Consider the following 25262-nt stretch of genomic DNA (forward strand, 5'->3'; position numbering starts at 1 on the left):
TGGCGGCCACGAGTCGAGCCCTGTCGATGCGTCACCCGAGCTCCTGCCGGCCGCTCGCCCGCGGAGAGGAGCGGGCGGACGGCAGCACGAGAAGGCTGGGCGGCGGACGACGCGCAGCCCCGACGCGGGGTCACGACCCGCCGCGCCGCGCCCACCGCCGACCATCGCCGCGTTCCTGCCGGCGGACGCGCGGCGGCGGCGGCCCGGGGCGAGTCCGCGTGCCGAACGCCGGCAGAACAGGAGCGGGCCCCGAGAGGGCGCCGCGAGGCAGAAGAGGGCGCTGCTGCGGGAGACGGTCGTGCCGCCGCCGCCGTCGCCGGTGATGTTCAGCCTGGGAAACGAGGACGACTTTCCTCCCGTGGGCACCTGTGCGGGAAGTGGGTAGGTTTGGAGGGTGGGAAGTGGGTAGGTTTGGAGGGCAGGAAGTGGGTAGGTTTGGAGGGTGGGAAGTGGGTAGGTTTGGAGGGTGGAAAGTGGGTAGGTTTGGAGGGGAGGAAGTGGGTAGGTTTGGAGGGCGGGAAGTGGGTAGGTTTGGAGGGCGGGAAGTGGGTAGGTTTGGAGGTTGTTAAGTGGGTAGGTTTGGAGGGTGGGAGGTGGGTAGGTTTGGAGGTCGGGAAGTGGGTAGGTTTGGATGGCGGGAAGTGGGTAGGTTTGGAGTGTGGGTGGGGTTTTTCAAGATGGCTTGCAGTTCTTCATAAGTTATTTTTTCGTCAAATCTTGTAGGAAGTCTTGCCGGGTGCAATGCCCTATTTCACTTAATGGTCTTAGCATGAAATTCATGATAGCCTTCAACCTTTGAAAGGTCGTCAAGTATTAGTGGAAGTATGTTTTTATAATTTTTGAGATATGTACAGATGAATATGTTTAGTCACGTTATACAGTCCACATCACCGTATATCATTATTCCTTATACCATTATTACTGATAATTCCTACTTGTTCATTCACTCTACAATTGTCAAAGAGTGCAGGGATGTGGTTTGTATGCTTTGCTTAAATATCTTTTTTAGGACGCCTACGATAATTCCATCGAGAAGAATCACTCCCACTCCAGTTAAGAAGTTGGTGCGTAATTGCTTCCAAGCAACTGATCAGGCCAACGTGTTGTGGAGCACAGACCATAGCGAGAAGTTCCAGGAAGCAAATAATATATCCCACGTTTCCTTGGACTTGTCAAAGGAGAGAGAAATGCTGAAGTACGAATATATATAAGTATTTTCTATTCTTTTGGCTCCCTGTAGAGCGTAATGCTACAGCCTACAGGCAACTGCTATGCATTGGTATGTTATCACTTCGACTTTGCTCTACAAAGCTACTTGCTCACCTGTTTTACCCCAGGAAAATATTATGTGTGCCCAAATCATGGACGAGTTTAAATGTGATAATGGCAAACAATACTGTACGTAGACGAAGTTGTGTTAGCGTTTTAATGTTATTGTATGACATCAGCGATGTAAGAATTACCCCATTGAACGTATAGTTCCGCTTAGAAACTTCACATATTTTTGTATGCAGACATATAAAGACAAAAGTACATTAACTAGTAATGTTTCACTAGGCAGGAGCGAGCAAAGAGACAGGTCGACGATGTTTGGAGCAGAAACAATGCACCCAGCTACAAAAGCTCCGTAACACCAACCAAGGGATCACCGCTGCCCACGAAGGGAGGAATCGACCGGATGAACGGCGTTTGCGAAATAACGATGGCGACTGTGAAGGAAGTGACATTTCGAGAGCAGTTAGAAGCAATGGCTCACGTACATGCTTCTCTCATCACTGGTGAGGATTAGATTTGCCTACGCTTCCCTTTTCACGTTTGCACGTGCCAATGACTGTCGCTTTTCACGTTGCAAGTAGTATATCTGTAACAAATACCGTGATCCAAAGTATGCGAAACTAAAAAAAATTATGGTCAACATAATTATATGTGTGTGTGTTCGTGTGGGCATGATATTTGATGTTTGATTTTTGATATTTTCCAGAGAACCTGTTACCAAATGTCTCAGTTGAGTTACATTTGCTGATACAACTGGTAACATGTCCAGGCTGGGACTCCGACGTGTGTAGTATCAGCTCTAGCAGTGGTTTGTATATCTGTAATAAGTTTGTAACATGTAGCTTGCTTGCTGTTGCTAATTATCATTGCCATATGTAACCATTCTAGATAAGTGTTTCTATCAACATTTCATTATAATTTTTTAAATGTAAGAATACAATCTATTGTTTCACAAATATGTTAATGTTCTTACTACAGGGTACATGAAAAAGCATAACTGTTGTAATCGTATGACATGTTAAAATATTTCTGTCTTGCTTTTAAATATAAAATTTTAATTATAATCCTGAGCATAAACAATGGTTTTAAAAATAATTACAACATTTTGACCCCAAATGTAGACACATACTTTACCTAATTATGTGCCATCTGTTTTTACTTTGTAGAGAGTGATGAAGATGTCAACTATTTTGCTACGGTGCACAATTGTGTGTATTTTGCTATCAGAGTTTTGACTCATCTTCAACGGTAATATATATTGCTTAAAAGCATGCAGTTAATGCTTCTGATGAGACCGCTTTAGTTATGGTTTTTCCAGGCTCAATCCGTCATCAGAAAATATAACGCATTCTGCCTAATTTTGCACAAGATGGCAGCACGGGTTTTTTGTGTGTGATACTTTGCATGTGTAGTGATTGTGTTATGGCTTTTTAATATTTCAGATTGGTTACCTTGTTAGATAAAGGCACATTGAAGCTCTTACTAGAAAATCCCCGAATAGCAGATTTTGCACCAGAACTAAAGTCTACGATTGGAGAGACATGGGAGAACTGCACCAATAAAGTAAGTGTTTCTATGAGTCTAGTCGATAACAGAGCAGGTCATGTCACGTTTGTTTGAACACCATAAACGGTACAGGACCGATTGATTTAAATTAAAATTAAATTAAAATATATTGTTTATATTTGCTTACAGACCACAATGTTGCCTCGTTCTCCCGTTGGAAGTGTGTCATTTCAAGCTGACACTGATAATAGGAAGAACTTTCCTAACGACAGGTGCTTCCATCTCTTTAGGAAACAAAGGTTTGGAATTATTTTCTATTAATATAAAAAAATACATAAAAAACTTATCTTAAAACTTGACAGCGTTTGCTACAGGTTACGTTATTGCTTGCACTGGCTTTCGTGGTGTTGACACAAGTTGGTCTTGTTTATTCATGAATAATACTCGATTACCTGATTGTAATTTTTAGTCATTTAAATAATAAAGGGTTTCGAAATGTCATGTTTTAGTTCAGTTACAGTCAAATAAAATAAAATCACCATTTATATTAATTAATTTCCGTAGTTAATCAGCTAATGCAATGACAAAGAATCGGTGCAGACAATTGTGTCAAATGTGAATGTGAGCATGCTGCAGCAATTAATAAAACCACATCTTGCTCATATTGTGTTATTACTTATCAGTAAAAACTGGTACGCAGCCTAATAAACTCCCAATTTAATCGCAACAAAGTGCTTTAAGCTGGAATAGTGATTCGTTACCAAAGCTTCAAAAGAAAAATAGACTCACCTGCAGTTAAATATTTTAATGGTGTGCAAGCTTGGAACACAGCAAGGGTAGAAACATGAAAGTGAAAGCAAAAAGCATGACAACTTGCGCGACCATGACCGAGTGGATCTTGTTAATGAAAAGTAGTACAATGAGAATTCACCAATTATATACATATTTAATACAAATACAATATACAATATATATATATTTCACCAAATTAATGCGCTGCTGACTGCTTATGCAGAGATGGCTTTTATGAGCTGCTACGTGAGTGGGAGGAGCACCACACGACGCCCGGCTGGTCGATGAATGATGCACTCGGAGCGAAAATCAAAGGTTTAATCAGATCGCCGGATGACCTCGCAAATCAGCTGCACTTCATCCGATTATTCCAGGCGCAGTTGATCACGGTAAGTGCAAGACGGTGCCTGCACGGCGATACGCTGCCGGAACGGCCGGTTAGCGTGGAACAACAAAATGCTGCCTTTAAATTGACTACGTCACGAATTTTCCATGGTAAAATTTGTAAAAAAAAATAGCCATTTTTTTACATTAAAAGTAAGAACTAACGTTACTAAATATATCCTCAAACTCTCGCCTGATAAAAATGTTTTTACGTTGGTTAAATTTGTAAAAATCTAGACGATTTGGTAATTTCTGTTGTCTAACACTATTCCCCCAGTACTGTTCAGATACTGGCGTCTCTCTGTTTTTCACTGGCAAATTAGGGCATATAAAGAAGGTATATAAGCATGAAAAGTAAACAGAAACACTAATTGTATTTACATACATTTTATTTTGTACAAATAACACACAAATATACTACTTGATGGTGCTAGAAATTCATGACGTAATCACTTTAAGGTGGGATAAATTGTACTGTCTCTCAGGTGGTAGAGCAATGTGTTGCTCGCTGTTCTCTAGTGGAGCCCTCCTACGAATCCTAGCATTCTGCGTGTTTAAATTGACTACGTCACGAATTTTCTGGTGTATTTTGTAAAAAAAAATTTACATTAAAAGTAAGGTCTAATGGGACTAAATATATCATCAAATTCTTACCTGATAAGATTGTTTCTCAACTAGTTAAAAATCCAAAAAACCTGGACGATTTGACATTATGATCCTGACATTAATTGCTTGCTATGGGATATGTATGAGTCACGAGTGTATGTTTACATCGAACAATATAGTAAAATAGGAAGTATAATGCAGCAATTTAACCATAAAAAGTGAACAGAATTACTTACATTTTGTGAAAAAGTGGAAACCTTTTTTGTTACTTTTACTATTTACGGTCACGTAATCACTTCAACAATATTGTTTGTGTATTTACGCAGATGTGCAAGGGAGACAACAGTACAGTGCAGACGAGTAACAGCAGTGACCCACTTGGTCTACTGAAAGACCTGAAGCGAGATAACCCAGAAAAATTTAAAAGGTACGGCAGGGTCTTTGTCTGATACATCTGTTAATACTATCGTACAGCTCGAGTACGGTAAGCAAGCTGCTATGTATACGTTGTTGGCTGTCCGTAAATTCCGTAGTGTGCCACAACTATAACTTGCATGTGGCAGCAGTAACACCGAGCAATTTCCATGTGTCGTGACATGCGAAAGTTGGGGGCAATTGCGTCCGCGGTAATCACAAATTGCTCGTCTTTCACATCGGCACGTTGAAAAAGTTCTTTTATCGTGGCTGTTGTCTTTTCAGGCTGCAAGACAGGTTTGTGATGCCGTCGGCCGTCGGCGGGCCCTGTCCCCCGCCGTGTTTTCCTGGTTGCCAGGAATTCTTCCGAGATTTCATTGTCATCTCCGACAGCCGCTCATTCAACCAGCACATTCTCGACAGCTTCAGCTCAAAGATCTTGGAGGTATTGTACGCGCATGCCATTCACAAGCGACTGTTAGTCGAGACGGACGACAGCTTTTTTGTGTCGGGAAGAGGTGCGACTAGATTGAGCTAGGGTCCCTATATACAGAGAGTTGCACCAACTCAGGATTTGACTCCATGTTGTTTCCAAATGGATCCACAACGCTGCCGCTTAAGTACAGCGCTGTATGGATACGCTGTACAATGGTCCGTAGTAATTAATTAGACTAATCGTGCTTCAATAAACTCAAAATTTACAGAGATTATAGCTAAGACATGTGTCTATGTGTATCTAGATTTCTAGAAATGTAACTCAAATCGTTCGCGCCATATGATAGTTTAATTGTACACTTTCTTATGGCCATAACCGTGCGTATCTATTTGGAAACAACATGTCATCCAGCGACCACGTGACCATCTTTTTCCGACTCGTCATGGCGCAACTCTCTGTATATAGGGACCCTAGATTGAGCGTGACGTTGTGAAACACCAGTATTGTCAGCGTTTCATTAGTGACAATGATGGTCTGTTTCCACTAGCGAAATTCCGCCAGTGCTAACAACGTTCTGCAACGGCTAACAAAATACCGTAGGAGTTGGTGATGTTCCATGTATGTTAACGTTGTGCAACTGCTGACATACCACGTGCATTACAAACATTCCGTAGCAGTTAACAGAATTCTGTGAGCGTTACGGACATTCTGTGGTTGTTAGTGACATTCCATGAGTGTTAGCGACATTCCGTGAGTGTTAGCATCATTCTGCAAGCGATACCGACATTCTGCAAGCATTAACTGATGTTCCGTGGGCGTTAGCGACGTTCCGTACTCGTTAGCTACCATTCTTTAAGCATTAACTGCATTCCACGGGCGTTACTGTACTTCCACGAGCATTGGATTCCACGAATGCCACCATCTAACACTGTCCCCTGCTTCTCCCGTTCAGCTCGACTCCGCGCAGCTCTGGGTTGGTGAGGAGGAGGAGGAAGAAGGGGAAGAGAGGGAGGAGGGCGGGGGCGACCCGTCGTCGCCGCGTCGCGTCGACGCCGAGGACAGGGAGCAGTTTGCAGCGACGCTGCTCAACCTGCGTCTGCTCGCCAAGTTTGTCGGCTTCGTCGTCTTCCTACCCTACGCCGGCGCCGACCGGCTGCCGGAGACACTGAAGGAGACGCTCGTGGCGACACGCAGCAGGGTAGGCCACCGCTCGACGTCGCAGCGGCGTGCGAACGCTGAACGATGCGCGATGAATATGCAAATTAAAAGGAAGTCATGCCATCTCTCGGAGGCAAGTTGATAAATGTGAAACAAACAAACAGCCAAGCTGATCCAGCATAACAGTCTGTGTGTGTGTGCGCGCATGCATTTTCTTGTACATGGTGCATATTCTGCACGCGCACACGCTTGCGAGTGCATGCGCTCGCACGTGTAAGTGCACACACGCATGCATACGTACACATGCATGCACGCACACACACAGACTGTTATGTTGGGTCAGCTTGGCTGTTTGTTTGTTTCATATTTATCAACTTGCGTCCGACAGATGGCATTACTTCCTTTTAATTTGTCCTCTGCAAAGCTGCTGCACAGCAGACAATAGGACATGCTGCTGCATAGAAAGAACACGTGTTACGAATAAAGAATTTTGATCCTGCCAATTAATTGCACTGCCTGCAACAATTAAACTAGTTCACTGTAGGTAGCTAGAGTCAGCCTCCTGTGCAACAAAGCTGCCATCCCAGTGTCTGTCATGCTCAGTTCATACTCAAAAGGAGTAAATTGTAGAACTAGGTATGTTTTCCAACAATTTCCATTGTTCGGAGGAATTTTAATGTATGCAAAAAATTTCGTATACAGAATAATATGAACCATATTTGAGTAATATGTGTTATGAAGCATTCTAAGATGTCACAATGGTTTTTAATAATACCAAATTTTTGGAGGCAGTGCAATACTTGGCATGATCAAACTTCTCTGTTCGTAACATGTTCTTTTTTGCCAGAAGCATGTCCTATCGTCTGCAGAGGGCAAATTAAAAGGAGATAGCGCCATCTCTTGGATGCAAATGTGTAACTGTGGAGAGAACAAACAGCTGAGAGCTGATCCAGCGGAATGCACACACAGACATTCACACGGACATAAATAATTATATAACATAAATAATACAATATATATTATATATATATACATACATACATACATTTATATATATATACACACATATATATATATACATATGACATATACATGAATTATATAATACACGTACATATTTGTATATATATATATATACACACATATATATATATACATATGACATATACATGAATTATATAATACACGTACATACATACATTTATATATTACACACATATATATATACATATGACATATACATGAATTATATAATACCCGTACATATTTGTATATATATATATATATATATATATATATATACATAAATCGATAATCTTGTTACTGTAGTGCACTTCTCTTCTGGGCTGCTCATCCTCCAGATGGCGATTTCCTTGCTGGCAGCTCGTAATTTTATGGTTATTTTTTAATCGTAATTTCTTTCAGGCTGTGGCACCCGTGGACGTGCTACAGTGTGTGCGGCGAGCATACGAACACGGTCGCTGCGTGCTCACGCTGCCCTGGGTCGTCGAATACCTGAGCATGATGGACCCCCTGGCACCGCAGCTTGAATACTACGAGCGCGTGCTGAAGCAGCTGCTGCGGATATACCGGTGCGTGACGCGCCATGCACTGCCGCCCACGGTTCACAGTCGAGTAGAGTTTGAGACCAGTCCTCAGTGCTGCTTGGGCATATGACGTGATGTCGTTTGGGTTTCCGAATTTATCGTGCAGTTACGTCCTTCTGACAGATATCATTACGTTGCTTGATTTGCTATGGCGTTAGATCATTTTGACTCATGTTATTACATTACTGGGCTGGAAGCGGACTTGTCGATGCTATGGTATGTAGGGATGTTGTTCTAGGAATCTGGCTTCTGTTCTAAAACCGCTTTTATTTTGTTGGCAGGTCAAAAAGTCATCGTATAAGAAGAGAAGGGTTCGGCTTGAATAGTCTCCTCATAACCATGGTGCTCGGTTGGCTTTTTGAGGTTAATATTTCCACACAAAATGATTTGGTGTTGGTACCTCAGACTTTGTTTGACATATCTTCATCTACAATCGTGACTTTTTTTTAAAGCTATAGCTAAGATAATTTGAGTAATGATTACATGTAAATGGAACCTCAATACAAATGGAAACCCAAGACGTCTGAAATACTTTACAACTATCACAGTATACTAGATCAGAATTCTATCAGCGTAGTAGGGTTTTTTCTAGTACTAATATTTTCCTATTCACACTACCATGAATTTACATGTATGCCTAGGTTTGTGATATTACGAATATTTACTAGTGCTTCTGTCTTATTGATGATTGAATTAACTGGTTGTTGCTATTTACTTCAGCTGCCTGTGTTTCCTGAGACACTGTTTTTTGAGAGGCTTGGATTGGAATTACAATCAGAACCTGAAAAATCACTTGATAAAATAGTAAGTGTATGTTATTTTCACGTGTTTATTCTTCAATGTCAATACTAGAAATTATGTTTAATCATGTGGACACATTTTTCGAGGTATACTTATGCTGCTGTAATGCAAAACGTTTCAGTTATTGAATTAATGATTAATTAATCATTACATACATACTCAGACTGGTATTGGTTAAATTAAGTTCATTTTGACATCTCATATTTAAGTAGTACAGTCTATCTGTTCCTCTTGGAAACTCTCCAAACTCGAAAATCTACGCTAGTGCGTAGATGACATATCAAACCACTGCTAAGTATTGAGCCTTGTTGGCGATAATTTTTCAGGACGTGTTTAGCGACTTGATCGACCATCAGATTCTCTACACGTGCTGCCCCTTTCTCGGTAAGCTGGTAGAATTCACATCGCATCACCGACACGCCATCCACTATTCACTCTTCACATTTAATTGTTGTTTCAAAACATCAGTATAAATGTTATCAAGAGTGTATATTGTGGAGATATCTCTATATTATACGCTCCTGATGTTATCAGGGTGGGGGGGGGGCGATGCACAGATACATTGATGTATTGCAATAGAGACCTTAATGATACACATATTTATACATTTGAACATTCCCGATACCCATATCTATACTCTACAAAATAAAACAACTTGGTCAACGGTTTACCGCATAGGTTAGGATATTAAAAAATCAAACAAAAGAAACACCACCAACTCTTGGCTTCAGTTGCAATTTAGACTTACGTGGTTAGAGATATTTGTATGTTTTGCAATCACTCCATAATGATTTCTAAGCATTTTCATGAGATTTTTAAATTAATTTACGTGTAAAAGGACAATTTCCTCAATAGATAGATATCGTATCGCCAAAGGTGCATTATGATACGTATCATTTTGCGAACTACTGAACTACTCGGGCCATTCCACCTTGATCTTGCTTTATTATTTCAATAAATCTTGACACTGCTGAGGCTGAAGAGCAACGGTAAGCAATCGTCAAAATTAACATGTTTGCACGACAAGCAGGGCTTCTGCCAGAAAATTGAAAGTAACTATGCACTTTTCCAATGGAAAACAAAACATGTTTATTCACTCAGTATTCTGCTAGTACTCTGCCTGACCTCACTGAAATGCACCCCACTGTGAGAGAAGGCACACGAACCCGCAGGTAGAAATCGCGTACGCACCTTGCTAGTAGTTTTACACGTAAAACCCGAAACCCCGCGGGGGAAGTAGATTTTTTCCGTCAATTTTATGACGTACGTGTATCATGAGTACAAAATCGTGACGAAAATTTATTTCGTAATCTTGATTTCTGTCTAGCCATTTACTTTCGTTTATTCACCAAAAAAAACTACCGCTGATACGCCATCGTGAATGTTTTCTGTGCTAAGCCATCGTTTCTTTTGTTACAGGCGACGTGAGACAACTCTTGAGCGAGTTTTCTGCCGGCATCGGCAGCAAGAGCAATGTCGTCAGGAAAATCACTCCAATCTCTGCACCCACAACAGATCCAAACTCGACGACAAAGCGTCAGCTACAGGTTAGCGACACGGTGGTCTGAACTGTGTTGGGTTTTATCGTAACGCAACTCCGCAAATGGATCGAATATTGGCTTACTGCAGTGTGGAGACAGAGAGAGAGAGCTGCCTGCGCAGCGTGGCATCTGAAACTAGACACTAATGGCTAGTTGCTGTATGCTCCGATGTTTTGCTGAAAATGTTATTGCGACGTGATATTGTGATTCTTGGGTTTATCACGTGTGGAGTGCATTTTGCATGGTTTACGTTACGTAAACAAGTTTCACAGCATGGGTGTACTGGGCTTGCTTATACATGCACATGTGTAGCTCTCACTATGTATAATGCATACACAATCTTTTTACCAGTTGCCAATTTGGCAACAGCACATCTGTCGCCCCTAAATCATACCATACCTGTATGTCAAACGTTGTATTCACGGTAATTTTGATAAGTGATTAGACTGTATAAAATTATTTGTGGCCAAATTTCTCATTCAAATCTAACTTTACTAAAACAAGCTGACTTTGTTCGCTTTGGGCATCTCTGCAATCAAGGTCAAGTTCTAGCGTAAACATACGTTAGTGGTCGCAGCGAATAGTAAATTATGCGTAGCTTTATCGTAGAATTACAATCGCACATTCACATGATTTGCATGAAGTGTCACATGATTTGCGAATGTATCAATTCGCGAAGTGCGAACACCAAGTGCAAGCACCATGCTACTTGTCACAGTGACATTTCAGAGCCACTGAAGAAATGACATGTAAACAGCGGGAGAATTAAAACAGGGGAGAGAAACGAAAGACAGCGTCGCGAATCGCTTCCCGTTTCCAGTTTGCCGCACGCGCGAACCGGTCCCCCGTCGTTCGGGCCCTCGCGCATAAACGTCCCCTTTTTGTTCTGTCGGCAGCTGCAGCTGGAGGAGAGTTTCTTTCACAACCACCCGCCATCGACGAAGCAGTGCGTGGACTTTGCGGCCGAACGCGTCGCTTCGTGCGTCCTCAAGCACCTGCGTCGTCACGTGCTGCCATCTGCGCGGGCCGCCGCGCTGGCGGAGGTGCGCGCCGTCGTCGCGCGGCATGGCCACGACAACCCGGTGAGTGTGCGAGTCTCCGCCGTGGAATCTCGCCCCCGCGCATCCACCCTGAACCCCAATTGGATACCATTGCTTTTGCGGTCGAGCCCGTGTTGTGCGCGTCTTTCGCGCGTGCCTGGTCGTCGACTTTGCGGCACTTCGTTGCTCGGCAGCGTTTTCAGAATGTCCCCGTGACGGTACTGATTGGGCGAAGCTACCTGTCAGTCACTCCAAGCAGATGGGACAGTTCGGAAGTGTCACGCTGTTTCCATGTGGATAAAGACGTTCTCTTGCGCAGAGTGTCGCAGTGTGCGTGAACGCTTAACAGCATTGTAGATGGTGGTGCCTGGTTTGAGTTAATTGACAAGACCACCTATGGTTTCAGGGTTTCTTCTGAGGGAAAATTAGACAAAGGAGGTAATGGCCAGTTTGGGAAAACACGCGCATGATGGATTCAAAGGCGTGCCGTAGGAGTGTAGACCCCGCGTTACATGACTCAATAAACGCGCATGGCAATCTAAATATGCCAGAAGCACGTGGTGATCTACTCATTTTTGGGTTAACACTATTTTGACAACGGCGGGTAAATACAGGAACATTTTCACAACGGCGATATTAAATTTGACAACGGCGGTTCGCCTGGGTTTGCCGCAGACATCTTGTGACTTAACGCGATGTGAATTGTTCATTTCAGGAAGCATCAGCGAAAGAGGTTCAGGCCGCTGCCCAAACGTACAAGACAGAGGTGGATCTGCGTGCCGCCCAGACTTCTAAAACGTATGCACCGGCCATCGGCACACGTGTCGAGAATAATTTCTAAATTACGCTCGCGAGACGTTGTTCACGTTTACGTGGTTCGGCTGTATTTGCATGCTGTGACGTCGTGTTGGTCTTCCCTAATCGTAAGCCAAAATAACGTCAAAAGAGCATGAAACTATTCGGAAAATTTCTTGGTAACCGTATTGAAACCAGAATGCATCTCGTACCACCACCTGGTTGCGTTTGCAGAGTCATCTCAACCCACGTATAATCACTACTCGTAAGCAAGACGACACTCTATCAAATCATCACGTCGGCGAGTGGATTTCCATTCACACGAGAATTTCCGTTCGCGGAATGCATCGACGTGCGCGCAATTAGAGACCGCCCTGGCTTCTGGCTGCGCGGGCCACCCCGTTATATCATTACCGATCACATTAATCACCATGGTTACAGCATCTATGCAATCAGTGCAAATGACTGCGTCATTGTTCACGTGTGCGTTACGCATCTCTCTCCGCAGGCAATGTCGGGAGAGGCTCGGCGTCGTATTCGCGGCCCTGTTGTCAGAGGAGACGCACGATCAGGTGATGGCTGCGTGCGTGGAGATCGCTTGCAGGCTAGCTGACGAGAAGGTGGCACACTGGATGAGGACCAACCTAGGCTTCAGTGAGTAGTAACACAGCGGTGATCCTAATCGGTGCTGCGGCCGCTCTCACAGGGCTGACCGCTGTGTTCTGTAGCTCCTTTCTGTAGGCGACCGATTCGAATCGTACCCCCCCCCCCCGTCATATATTTTCGTGTGTTGTCCGACGCATCGGTCGTTTTCCAAGCGAACTCGCTGTTTGATGCTATTCCTGAGATCCACGCGTTTATCGCGTAGGGGGGTCGAGCGATTGAACGTCGGCTAAGGCTTCAGGGCACGGTCGACGCTGTCGTCAGAGCGTGAATGTTCATTTTCCTCCTTTTACAATGGTCCGGACTCGCCCTCGGTATTCGTACGTGACTCGTGCGAATACGCCGCGAAATTAGGACCGCGGAAGCTCGAAATCATCGCGTCGAGTGCCGAATCTTGCCGAGCGTGAATTTGCAGCGTGGAGTAGAGACCGTGCTGTCACAGGTGTGTGAGGACCTACACCCTGTGGCTCAATTTTCCCGCTCCCCTCGGAAAGGGGGGTGCGTCAATTTCATCTGACTATCGAATTATAGCCTCCTATTAGGGTGCCACTCTGATGACGTGCGACCATGGTTCACTTATCTACAGAGACATTAAATAGAGCCTCGATCTTGATTCATTCATCTTGATTCGCGCGCGCGCGCGCATGCACACGCACACACACACACACACACCTAAGACTTTTCGGCCAAGCTGCCATTTGCCGAGCGTGAATTTGCAGCATGGAGTAGAGACCATGCTGTCACAGGTGTGTGAGGACCTACACCCTGTGGCTCAATTTCCCGCTCCCTTCCTCTACTCTCGCCGGCAGTTACGCTGGCTGACTCACTGTTGTATTCGGTTGCAGTACGATCGGGAAAGGTGTGTGCGTCGATTTCATCTGACTATCGAATTATAGCCTTCTATTAGGGTGCCACTCTGATGACGTGCGACCATGGTTCACTTATCTACAGAGACATTAAATAGAGCCTCAATCTTGATTCATGCACGCACACGCACGCACACGCACGCACGCACGCACGCACGCACACACACACCTGAGACTTCGGGGTGTAAGCTGCCATTTGCCTCTGGAAATCCCGGGTATATATATATTCATAGGTTCAACATCCACTCTGCATGAATCAAGATAGTTTGATGTGTTTAAACTTTACTCTTTACGAAATTTTTTTATTCGGAAATACTCAGATCTCAACTAACTCGTTCTTAGCGCATGCAAACTAAGTGCATTCACATGAAGTCACATGATCTCGATGTGCACTTCCAAATATATATCTTCACACCTATCAACATGCACTGTTATTGACGCTCTCATGGCTGCGAAATGTTACGTATCGAAATGAGCCAATAGCTAATCGCATTGGCTCTTTTGACGTGTGTCATACATTTTGCTTTTGATAGTTCTACTGGCTTCTTTGCTTATTAGCTTGGTGAAACAGATGTTTAAAATGGGGGAGGAGGAGCAGATGTTTAAGGAGGAGGATGAGGTAGAACATATGTTTAAGTAGGAGGCGGAGGAGGAGGAGGAGGAGTTTGAATTTGACGGTCTTTTTTTAATCAATAGAGAATCAAGAAGATAGAGATTTGAATCAAATCAACGAAATCCCATTTTACGACAATGAAGCGTACTTAACACGCTATGCCACCGTTTTTAGTTATAAATTGGTGCCAAGTAACTATAAACCGATTAATATTATTAATTATAATAAACATTTACATGACGTTGGGGTGGTTATGACGTCTGTCAGATCTACTCTGAGAGTCACGCTTTGCGATCTGTTTTGTTATGCTGACTAGTTGAATTCGGATAGAATATGCAAAATGATTCATGATCAATAGCAGTAGTGCATAGTGCAGAGTGATAGTTACTTCACAAACTGTGAATCATTAAGCAACCACTGCTATATATGCGATAGCATTCACTGGCTACTTTGGATTTTGAATAAGACTTAACTTAACGTCTGGTTGTTTCCCTTCCCCCCATTTTAATCCATGTGCTCATCACTTTAGTGCCCTGTCACGTATCCTTTCATCCTTTCCATCCGTGTTGGGTAAACAGATGTTCAGTTTCAGTTTGGTTCGGCAGCTGTTGCAGGGTGAGATAGGCCGATTAGTTTTCCGTGTAGCTCTATAATCGCATTTCAGATTGCGCTCGTTCGTCCGCCAAGCTCTCCGTAGCATTGTCTCGTGATCGCATATATCTCTATCAGGAGCTCTATATATATACTGTTTGTGGGTCAGCCTTTCTAAGTCGGTCGTCGGGGGAAGCTTACTGGAAATGTTACGGGAATCCGGTTTCTTAGTGTGGTTGGATTATGCACGCAATCTGAATCGCTCACAATGACGGGAAACAGCATTAATGTGTGGGCGAAGAACATTTTCAATCGAGCAAGCGCATCCGTTCTTTGTTTCACCTGACATTTAGAATTTCTAACGGGGAGGGGGGGTGCAGACAAATGTAAATTACTACGTACATGGTCGGTGACGAATTGCCTGCCACCGGTCAACTCCCCAGAATGCAAACCGCCCATAGTTTCGCCCCCAGCCGCAATGAGTTACGCCCCCTGATCAAGGTAGCGTGTTTGCTCTGGTGATCGTGATGGTTTAGTAGCAACAGGGGTATACTAGTTCGTGATCTCAAGTCATAATATTCTAACAGTAATGGTAGTATAATAGTAGTAAAGTTTGGCTGGAGGTTACATAGGGTTTACCAGTGAATTTATCAATTGCCTACTCTGACAATAGCAGTAGCTCTATACTGAGCCCTATGATATTTACATCACTATGCGGAGAATGTAGTGAAAAAACACTCATGGAACTCGATCAGTACAAGTACAACAGTACAACTGTGTAAAAGTTAACTCCCTTTCCCTGAGAAAAAAATGAAAAAAATCCTAGTAATTACCTGCTTGTGTTCGTACATTGTTCACGCCCTGAATGAGCTTTTTATCGTGCTGCATATTTGTTGTAGTCGTTTGACTTCAATTGTGCCTTGGCAGTACTTGTGTTGCTGTGCTTTCACAGCACAGCTAAAATGGAATCATTAATTGCCCAGTATAGCTACTCTCTGTTAATGCATTTATAAGGTTGTTAGTAAATGCATTTTTGCCCCCTAAATATTTTTCGAAAATTCTTGGTCCGGTCTGTCCAGTAGTGGACTGTGGAATAGCTTTATCCTGATCGTCCATATTCAAGCAATAGATCTGATCCTGACGCAGAGGTGGTTTCAACTCCAGTTCCGTCTCCAGATAAAGATCCTGTCTTCCCTGATCCAGATAAAATTTGATCAGGCTTGAGAAACAACTTTGTTGATGGTGATCGAAAGAAATTTGTGATGATCAAAGAAAATCGTAGAGGATCAATAGTTGTAACTGGAATCCTCAGGGTCCATTCCCGTTTCTCAACCCTGATCAAATTTTATCCGGATCAGAATTTTGATGAGACTCTGGATCCTAGCAGTTACCCATTACCCGCTGTGCGTCGTTAACGCACCGAACCCGGCGAATATTCTACGAGCGCGTAATTCTGCGAGCGTGTAATTTTGCGCTCCTCCCCTCCCTCCGTCCCGCCCGCTAAGAAAATCTTCCCATCCTATGGGTTTTGGGCAATCGTCCATCGTCCGTCGACCACTGTGCGCATTGTCCCAGTTTTGTGCAGTGTACCCCATGCACTGACCGGTGACCACTGACTGTTTACCACTGACCTCTGACCACTGACTGCTGACCTCTGACCTCTTGACTGTTGACCACTGACCTCTGACCACTGACTTCTGACCGCTAACCACTGACCTCTGGCCCCACTCACTGTTGACCTTTGATCTTTGACCAGAGACTGTTGACCTATGACCATTAACCTCTGACCACTGCCTGCTGACCTCTGACTGCTGACCACTGACCTCTGACCACTGACCACTGACCTCTGACGACTGACTTCTGACCGCTAACCACTGATCTCTGACCACTTCTTACCGTTGATCACTGACCTCCGACCGCTGACCGTTTCAGATGTGCTGCTGACCGAGCTGAAGAGTGAGCTGCAGAAGCTGATGAGGACGCACGTCACCGCGGACGACCCACACCGTGCCCGCCCTGCGCCTCCGCAGCAGCAACACCAGCAGCAGCAGCAGCAGCAACAGCAGCAACACCATCAGCAGCAGCAGCAGCAGCAGCCACAGCAGCGGCAGCAGCAGCAGCAGCAACACCAGCAGCCGCCACAGCAGCAGCAGCCGCAGCAGCAGCAGCAGCAGCCACAGCAGCAGCAGCCGCAGCAGCAGCAGCAACACCAGCAGCAGCCACAGCAGCAGCAACACCAGCAGCAACAGCAACATCAGCAGCAGCAACAGCAGCGGCAGCCGCTCGACCCGGGCCGCGCAGTCGCCACCGCTGAGCAGCCGTCGGATGTCATATCGCGGCTCAGGGTGAGTAGGCGTTGCAAGCACGAGTTCATAGCAGGGGCTCTCCCCCTGTGCGTGCACTGCCACTGGTATTGCGTTCCACAGCTACCTAGGGTCGTTGCACTGCAGCCGTGTTTTTTGCACCGGAGATAATTGAACAGTCTCTCTCTCTCTCGCTCTCTTTCTCTCTCTCTCTCTCTCTCTCTCTCTCTCTCTCTCTCTCTCTCTCTCTCTCTCTCTCTCTCCCTCTCTCTCACTCGCTCTCTCTCCCTCTCTCTCTCTCACTCGCTCTCTCTTTCTCTCACTTGCTCGCACTCCCTCCCCCCTCTCTCTCTCTCTCTCTTTCTCTCTCTCACTCGCTCGCTCTCTCTTTCTCTCTCTCCCTCTCTCTCACTTGCTCGCTCTCCCTCTTTCTCTCTCTCGCTCGCTCGCTTTCTCCTCTCTCTCTCTCCCTCTTTCTCCTTCTCTCTCCCTCTCTCTCTCTCCCTCTTTCTCCTTCCCCTTCTCTCTCTCTCTCCCCCTCTCTCTCATGCGTGCACGCTGCATGCACTGATGCTTCTCTCTTCGCGTGCGCACAGCAGTTCAATGTTGTATATGTATAAATATCTGCGTGATGGCAGGAAAATTTCCCGATTTAGCAAAAACGCGTTTGTGTTGCGGTGATTCGCGCCTCATAGGGTGCACTGCTCCGTAATGCTGCCGAATTTCATTGATTGGATAGTCTTTTATGTCTGTGGTAGTCGAAGAAATGGGGGAGGGGTCATTGTTTGCTAGTTAGTTTCTCTGTGAAACAGTGTGATTCTGTAAGCGTTGATGTGTTTTTTTCGGTTATAAAGTAGAGAGAGAAAAAAGCGAAAAATCACCTTAATGCTATGAAGCTTGTAAGCTGATAATATATTTCTTATTTTTTACAGGCAGTTATGCGAGAGCTATTAGTGGAGGGAAAGACACAAGATGTCCCTTATCTTGTAAAGTTGCTCAATGCAAGCCAGACTGTGATGACAGAAAAACAGGTGGATAAATATGGGAACCGATCTATAGTCCTACGGGTCGTTGGTCTTACGGTTATTAGTAAGAGGGGTAGAGTGAATGCCCAAATTGTTTAAAAATTAAATTTTAAATTTAAATTTTTTTAAATTAAAATTTTTAATTGTATCTGTTTAAATTTTTATCATGCAGCGTATGGTGGTACGCATGCTCGTCAGAGAAAACGTAGAAAAAGGGTCGGATTTTGACCCTGTAGCGTCGTCTTTAGAAAAAGGAGTACTTTTTCCAGGTTAACCTTCGATGTTTAGGGTCACGTTTTCGCCCGGTTTTCGTCATTTGATTTGCCTTTTTCATTCCTCATTTACATTCTCGAAAGGATATGCCGGGTTTTCTTTATCTCAACGTCAGACTCTGATGGGCTGTAAAGTTGAGTATGCGCAGTATATGTGGCCTTTCACTATGATTGAAGTATGCACCAGGCAGGAGTGGAAGAGGAGGAAGAAAATTTTTTTTAAACTATTTCAGTGTCATTCACCCTCGAGACCTTCTCACAAAATTTCATTCACCCTGGTCCCACGACAAAATTTCCTTATGTTTTTGGTCTAGTTTCATTCACCTCAAAATAATTTCATTCACCTTTGGGTGAACCTACCAGGTTCCTTGGCGGACTACACAGGCAGTTCTGCTGTGTAAATACACTGTGTATATTTTTATTGTTAGTATTCATTTATTATAAGTTTAATGTGCATCAGCGTATTATTTGTATCGTGCACCGTAGGACACGTTGGTCCTACGGGTCGTTGGTCGTGGGTAACTTAAAATTTAAAAAAATTAAATTTAAAAAAATGCATTAAAATTAAATTTTAAAACAATTAATCAAAAATTAAATTAATTTTTTTTAAATTAAAATTGAATTGTAAAAAATGAATAAAAAATGAACAAACAATAAAAGAAAAAAATTACGTGTGTCTGCGTGCACCGTAGGACCAACGACCCGTAGGACCAACAACCCGTAGGACCAGCGACCCGTAGGACCAGCGACCCGTAGGACCGTAGGACTAAAGAACTGTAATCGATAAATATAACTGTATTAAATGAAGGTGTCCAGTTCCCACCGTATATTCCCCGCCCCCTGCGCCCGTGCCGTATTTCACACCATTACAGCAAACCTGGCTGAAATCGAACCTTTTCTGAAATTTTCAGTGGCGCTGGAGGTTCGTAAACGATCAGAGCTAGCATGCTCAACGTTGTGATACTAGACAAAGTATCGCATGATGCATTCAGGGTATATGCCTAGGTTAGCTCAGCGTCTTGTCCTCACTATTAAAATTGTTGGATCACGGAAACAATTGTCTTTTAGCATGTGTAATCACCATGTACTGCACACTATGCATATCCCACTATCCACTCACGTCAACATGGTACCTTCAGTGTATTCAATCCAGTATAGAATTGTTCTGATTTCATTCGTAAAACAAAGAACATTGGTGTTAGTGAGTTAATTTGTTACAGCTCTCCTGCATTATAGCTATTAGATTATCCAGATGGTTGCTATTTTATCTTTATACACTGACTGTATTATAGCTCAATTATTTGGATGGTCGCTACCTTACCTTGACTACTTACTACAATTGACAGTTATATAGTAATCCAAGGTCTGAAAATACCGATGTTTCTAATTTGATGCTGTAGCTACCTCATATTGCCTGGGGGCATAGCCATATGCAGTTTGTGTTCTTGGCAGTTGACCGTGCGTAGATGAAAGCATTCTCGTAGCCTCTCCCCCTCTAATATTAATCATACCAATAGCTTATAATACCTCTTGGTATATTAAGCTAAGAATAAGAGGTATTATTAGCTCTTGATTTTACCCCTGTTCAATTGTCCAGCTGTGCTCATCTATCTAGTAACATGCTCACGTTGTCATCGTAAATCATCAATAGCACCAGAATAGGGGGGCTGTTCTAGTTTTCACGATGAATGAAGGAAGTGATATACATGTCTACGACTACATGTCTAGGACATGGAATTCATGGTAGCGCTATGTATTTTATTTATGATTTACGATCAGTCTTGCAGTTTACGCAATTAAGCGTGGGATTGCAAGCACATGTTTTGTCATAAATGCTATAATACCAAAGTTTAGCATTAAATCTAGTTCATTATTGGGGTAAAAAGTTTTTCGCTCTTGTGTGACATGTTCGGCTTTAAACGCGTGGCGGCGGAGGAGGGGCAGGAGGTCGACTGCTCGGTTTCTTGTCTTTTTGTCATTTAATGGCTCTGTTTATCTGACACAATGCTATTTTGTTTTCATTTAGAACGTGATGCCGGCTGTAAAGATGACCCTCAGCCTTCTAACAGTCGAACTCGCTGTTGCGTTAGGTATGAACAGAGTTTTAACGTCACATACTCACACTTATGTCTACTGATCATTCGGTGCTTTGGTGTAGATCTAAGATGTTAGTGACCCGCGAGTGGGTTTTAGGTTTGTACTGGTTCGCTAGTTGTTGTGCAGTAGATAGAAGCATTACAGTAAAACGCCAACTTACACCGACCAAATGTTAACCTCTCATGTAGTCGTCAGATGTCATTCATTAGGTCGTATTCGTGCAATGTACTACGGCGGTCTTTAACCGCCTCGCAGACAACGACGACAGTTTCTTTGTGTTTACATTGGACGCACCTGAAAGTTGATCGTGCCTGTTTTCAGTTTGCGTGCAGCCTTCCAGTATGTGCAGTAGCTTACGGGCAGAGTTGGTCAACCTATGGGTATCGTCTTCACCTGGCATTCATGCCCACACTAGTGTGATATCGCCTAGAAACGTCTACAGATTAAAACGATCACACGATACAAAGGTAATGCATTGCATGCGACGAGTTATAGCAGAATGAATTTTTGTTTGTCGTTGATGTGAGATGGAGCTTGTATAAATGGCAGCATGCGTGTTCATAATAGCAGCACGAATCGAAAGCACTTAACCTACAATGTTGTTAGCTGGCTTGTAGGCGCCTGAAAAGGCATCAACAAGTCAAAATGGGCGAGGAAGGGGTGGGGTGGAGATTAAAGAGAAACTTCTACGAGGTTTTCCTCTTAACCAGCTTTATACTGGCCTTCTACATTGCTGCTTTCCCAACACAATTCTAAATATACGAAGCAGCAGCACTCATAGTGGCTGATGCGGTGGCAATAGTAGCAGTAGCAGCAGCATCAGTAATAGCAGCAGCACCTGCGATAGTAGCAGATAAAGTAATTGTCGGCCTAACGCTGATAGGGTCTATGTCCCCCAGGGTACTGCTGGAACGTACCCTGGGTACGGTCCGGTATACCGGAACGTACCCTGGTAACTATCTAATATGCCGGACCGCACCTCGCCTACTCCAAACCGTACCCTGACTTTCAGCTGTTGTCGTAATACATACCGCTTGTCTACAGGAAACGCGCCGCTTTATGCTCCCGTTCCTTGTTTCCGGTTCGTTCCCGCAAAATATTCGTAACCCTTACCCTGTTACGTTTCACCTCCCGACCTTTTCTACAAGTGTCAGCGAGTCTATACGCTTCCAACCCATTAAGATAATTATACAAATTTTCCTGTTCGACCACAACACTTGGAGCCATCTTTCAAAAATCTCGCGCGAAAATGCGCGAAAATGTCGTAAACATTGCGAAAGGAAAACGCATTCCCGATCATCGCGATAGGATTGCGCGCATCAGTGTATATAGGTTGAAATTTCTTCTTGGTTTCACAGTTTCATACTCCAATCCAACTTTATAAAGATATCATACAGGTCTGTATGTATATTTCAAATTTTGCGACATCAGTAGTGGGTGGAACAGGGACAGTCATGGTACGGTAGGGAGTAAGCGAGGTACGGTCCGGCATATCAGATAGTTACCAGGGTACGTTCCGTCAGTACCCTGGGGGACATAGACCCTATCAGCCGTACGAACTACTGTCTTAATATCTCTCTGACCAGTCATAATATCTTGCAAGTTTAGGCGCAATATTGGTGCATAATTTCACAGTTCTACTCAATATTCCAATGTAGTAAAACTTGTTGAGGTTTTTCCTAATCCCTTATTAGTGACCTAGGATCTCTAGTGACTGTTGGAATATTTGCTTACAGTCTAACAGTAACCGCATCAAGGTGACACCAAGCTAGCCACGCGAACAGAATTTCAGCAGAATACTCATTGTGATAATCATCGTTAAAGGACAAGTGATTTTGTAATTGTCACATAGAAAAAGTATCTCTTGCCAATTAATATTGTAGCATGCATCTGTGCTGAGCCAATTCTCATACAGTGCACGCCATTCTTGTGTCTGATGTCATACCTATGGACAGTTACTGATTGCTTTACTCCTTCAGGATTCCTGGGGGAAGTATGGAGATCTGGTCATCTCACTTATTGATGAGAAATTGCTCACCTATTCCACTGTAGAGTCACAGTGCTTTAAAGTGTGCAAGTTCAACTGGAGTGAGGTAAGTTAATGTTGTGCGCATAAACATAGAAATGAGCGTTCATATGTCACTAAGACCACATTTTCTCTTATAAGTCTTCTGTTATAAATGACTTTCTAATTCGTAATTGAAATTAGGGCAATTACTGAATGGGTGATAGGATATGATTTCTTGTGTAAGTATAGGATTGCCGATTAAAACAAATTATGTTCAAATGAAAAGTCCTGTTGGGAAATTCCATTATCACACTAAAAAAATTGATGCAATACAGCACTTTATTCCAGAAGCGAGTGGTAGTAGGAATATTGTAAATAGTGATTCCATAATCAAGAACTATCATCAAGATAAATTCTTATCATGGTTGATATTTCAGGATGTCTTGCATCAGTACATAGAGTTTGTTCAGCTACTGGTTGACCATGCCGTGACAATGGACAATACTAATCACCGATTGGGGAAGCTGGATGACTGGTTGTCTTCTCTGCCCTCTACCTGATCCGTTGTGACGTAAGATCTTGTGGACCTCTAATGAGGGTTCACTGTGTAGACGATTGGCTTCAAAGAAATTTTCTTGAATAATTAAAAAATTGTTAAAAACTGCACCAGTTGCTATTTAAAGAAGCCATACCTGTGGTGTACTGATCACTTCCAAGTGCTGTGAAAGTAACCACTATGGTCGTTAGTCTAACTGACAGTGTAAGTTTTCCACGTGTGTTAAGAACACAATTGGAACCATGGGAACTACTTTCGACTGTCCAGTGCATGTGGAATTTAATCGCATACTGTTTTCTTTAAAGTGCACCTCGTGTGTTTCTCATGCACACACAAACTTGAGAGGCTTTATACTGTTAAAGCCGTGATAAGCGCAAGTTTACAATTGTTAGATTTACATGTTTCTGAAGGTGCCTGATGAGTGATTCACACAAATCCTTGGCATTTTATCTCCTGCTCAATTGGTTAGTGCCTTAGTGAGCTGTAAAATAATCTTCTGTGAGTAGAAGGTGCCTTATTCAAAAAAATCATCATTAATTACTCAATGTAGGTGATGGTTTGAGATTTATGTTTCACGAGCTGATAGCAAGCGAACCCACGTTGACCTTGTGTGACCTATTGACCTTTCTTGCACCAGGGACCTTACACGTGCATGGCGACCTGTGCATCTGACCTTTATTGACCATTTGACCTTGAGTGTGATGGTGACGTGGCACGAGTAGCGCTGCTAAGCTGATCGTATTGGCACTTTTAGTACGTGATGATATTTTACTAATTTATTCAATAATACTGTGTAAGCAGTATACGAAGTTACACAGATGTTATGACAATACAGATGATATCGTTCAATGCCTGCACGTTAAAACGAAACAGGTGAGCATGCGAAGGAAGGCACAGTTAATTGTAGAGTGTAACGTTAATACATCTTTGGATGTAGAAACTATTTTGATTCTGACCGACTGTTTTTTATATATTGTCCAATTGATCCATGATAGGGAATCGAATAAATTTAGCCAAAAAATTAAAAACATTAAAACCTCGTCTACATACAGGTGTGAGCCTCTCTGCAGATGCGCACTCACACTAGCTGCCACTGAATTTATAATGTAATAATTATATATATATATATATATATATATATATATATGGCACGTTTGTTCAGTGTATGTACAATGGCAGCAATACTGTAAGTGACTCTTATGTAGGGTGATTTTTTAGGTGAGTTTAAATAGGAAAGTACATGGTAGAGTAGTAAACCTGTTTATGAGCCTATGCGATTTTTAACTTTTAACTAACTTTTTTATTTGATTTCATTCCAAGAATTGTATTCATGCAGGTATTCGCTTGGTATTACCGCATGTCACGCAATGACAGCATTACAGGTAATACCATTAATTCAGGCGTTGTGGGAAGCAGTAATTCGCTCCTAACTATATTCTGGAGAGAGAAAAAATTTTATAGCGTAAAGCTATAAATGTTTTCCTGTTCGTTTCATGTAATGCAATTATGAATGCTTTACGTTTGCGTTTGTGCATCACGGTCACCCAGAGTCACGTTGTGCTGTGCGTGCACTGCCACTGGTATTGCGTTCAACAGCTACCTAGGGTCGTTGTACTGCAGCCGTGTTGTTTGCACCGGAGATAATTGCAACAGTTCTCTCTCTCTCTCTCTCTCTCTCTGTCTCGCTCGCTTTTTCCTCGCCACCGCCGTCTATCTTTTTCTCTCTCTTTGTCTCTCTCTACTCTCTCTCTCTCCTCTCTCTCTCTCTCTCGATCTCTCCTCTCTCATTCTCCACTGCTCTATCTCTCTCTATCCTCTTGTCGTCCTCGCCACGCCTCTCTCTCCTCTCTCTCATCTCTCTCTCTCTCTCTCCCTCTACACGTATCTATCTATCATATCCTTATCTAGTATCT

The 25262-nt window shown here is 43.4% G+C and overlaps 2 protein-coding genes across 2 annotated transcripts; both read left to right on the plus strand.

The window, feature by feature from the left end:
• The first annotated feature begins 281 nt into the window (after positions 1-281).
• Positions 282-16312, plus strand: LOC106811536 (codanin-1-like). The gene is made up of 20 exons (XM_014815200.1): positions 282-381; positions 1010-1195; positions 1558-1778; positions 1982-2083; positions 2442-2523; positions 2718-2838; positions 2971-3080; positions 3797-3962; positions 4890-4990; positions 5263-5422; positions 6366-6611; positions 7997-8163; positions 8460-8541; positions 8899-8982; positions 9306-9363; positions 10399-10526; positions 11417-11602; positions 12276-12358; positions 12864-13009; positions 16212-16312. The coding sequence occupies exons 1-20, from the start codon at positions 323-325 to the stop codon at positions 16310-16312; spliced, it is 2589 nt and encodes an 862-aa protein (XP_014670686.1). The 5' UTR covers positions 282-322.
• Positions 16313-17305: 993 nt separating this feature from the next.
• Positions 17306-25022, plus strand: LOC106811539. The gene is made up of 6 exons (XM_014815203.1): positions 17306-17433; positions 18324-18422; positions 20715-20778; positions 21107-21252; positions 22765-22878; positions 23231-25022. The coding sequence occupies exons 2-6, from the start codon at positions 18330-18332 to the stop codon at positions 23351-23353; spliced, it is 540 nt and encodes a 179-aa protein (XP_014670689.1). The 5' UTR covers positions 17306-17433; positions 18324-18329; the 3' UTR covers positions 23354-25022.
• Positions 25023-25262: the final 240 nt, after the last annotated feature.

Source organism: Priapulus caudatus, unplaced genomic scaffold (genome assembly GCF_000485595.1).
Source record: "Priapulus caudatus unplaced genomic scaffold, Priapulus_caudatus-5.0.1 Scaffold549, whole genome shotgun sequence".
NCBI classification, from domain to species: domain Eukaryota; kingdom Metazoa; phylum Priapulida; class Priapulimorpha; order Priapulimorphida; family Priapulidae; genus Priapulus; species Priapulus caudatus.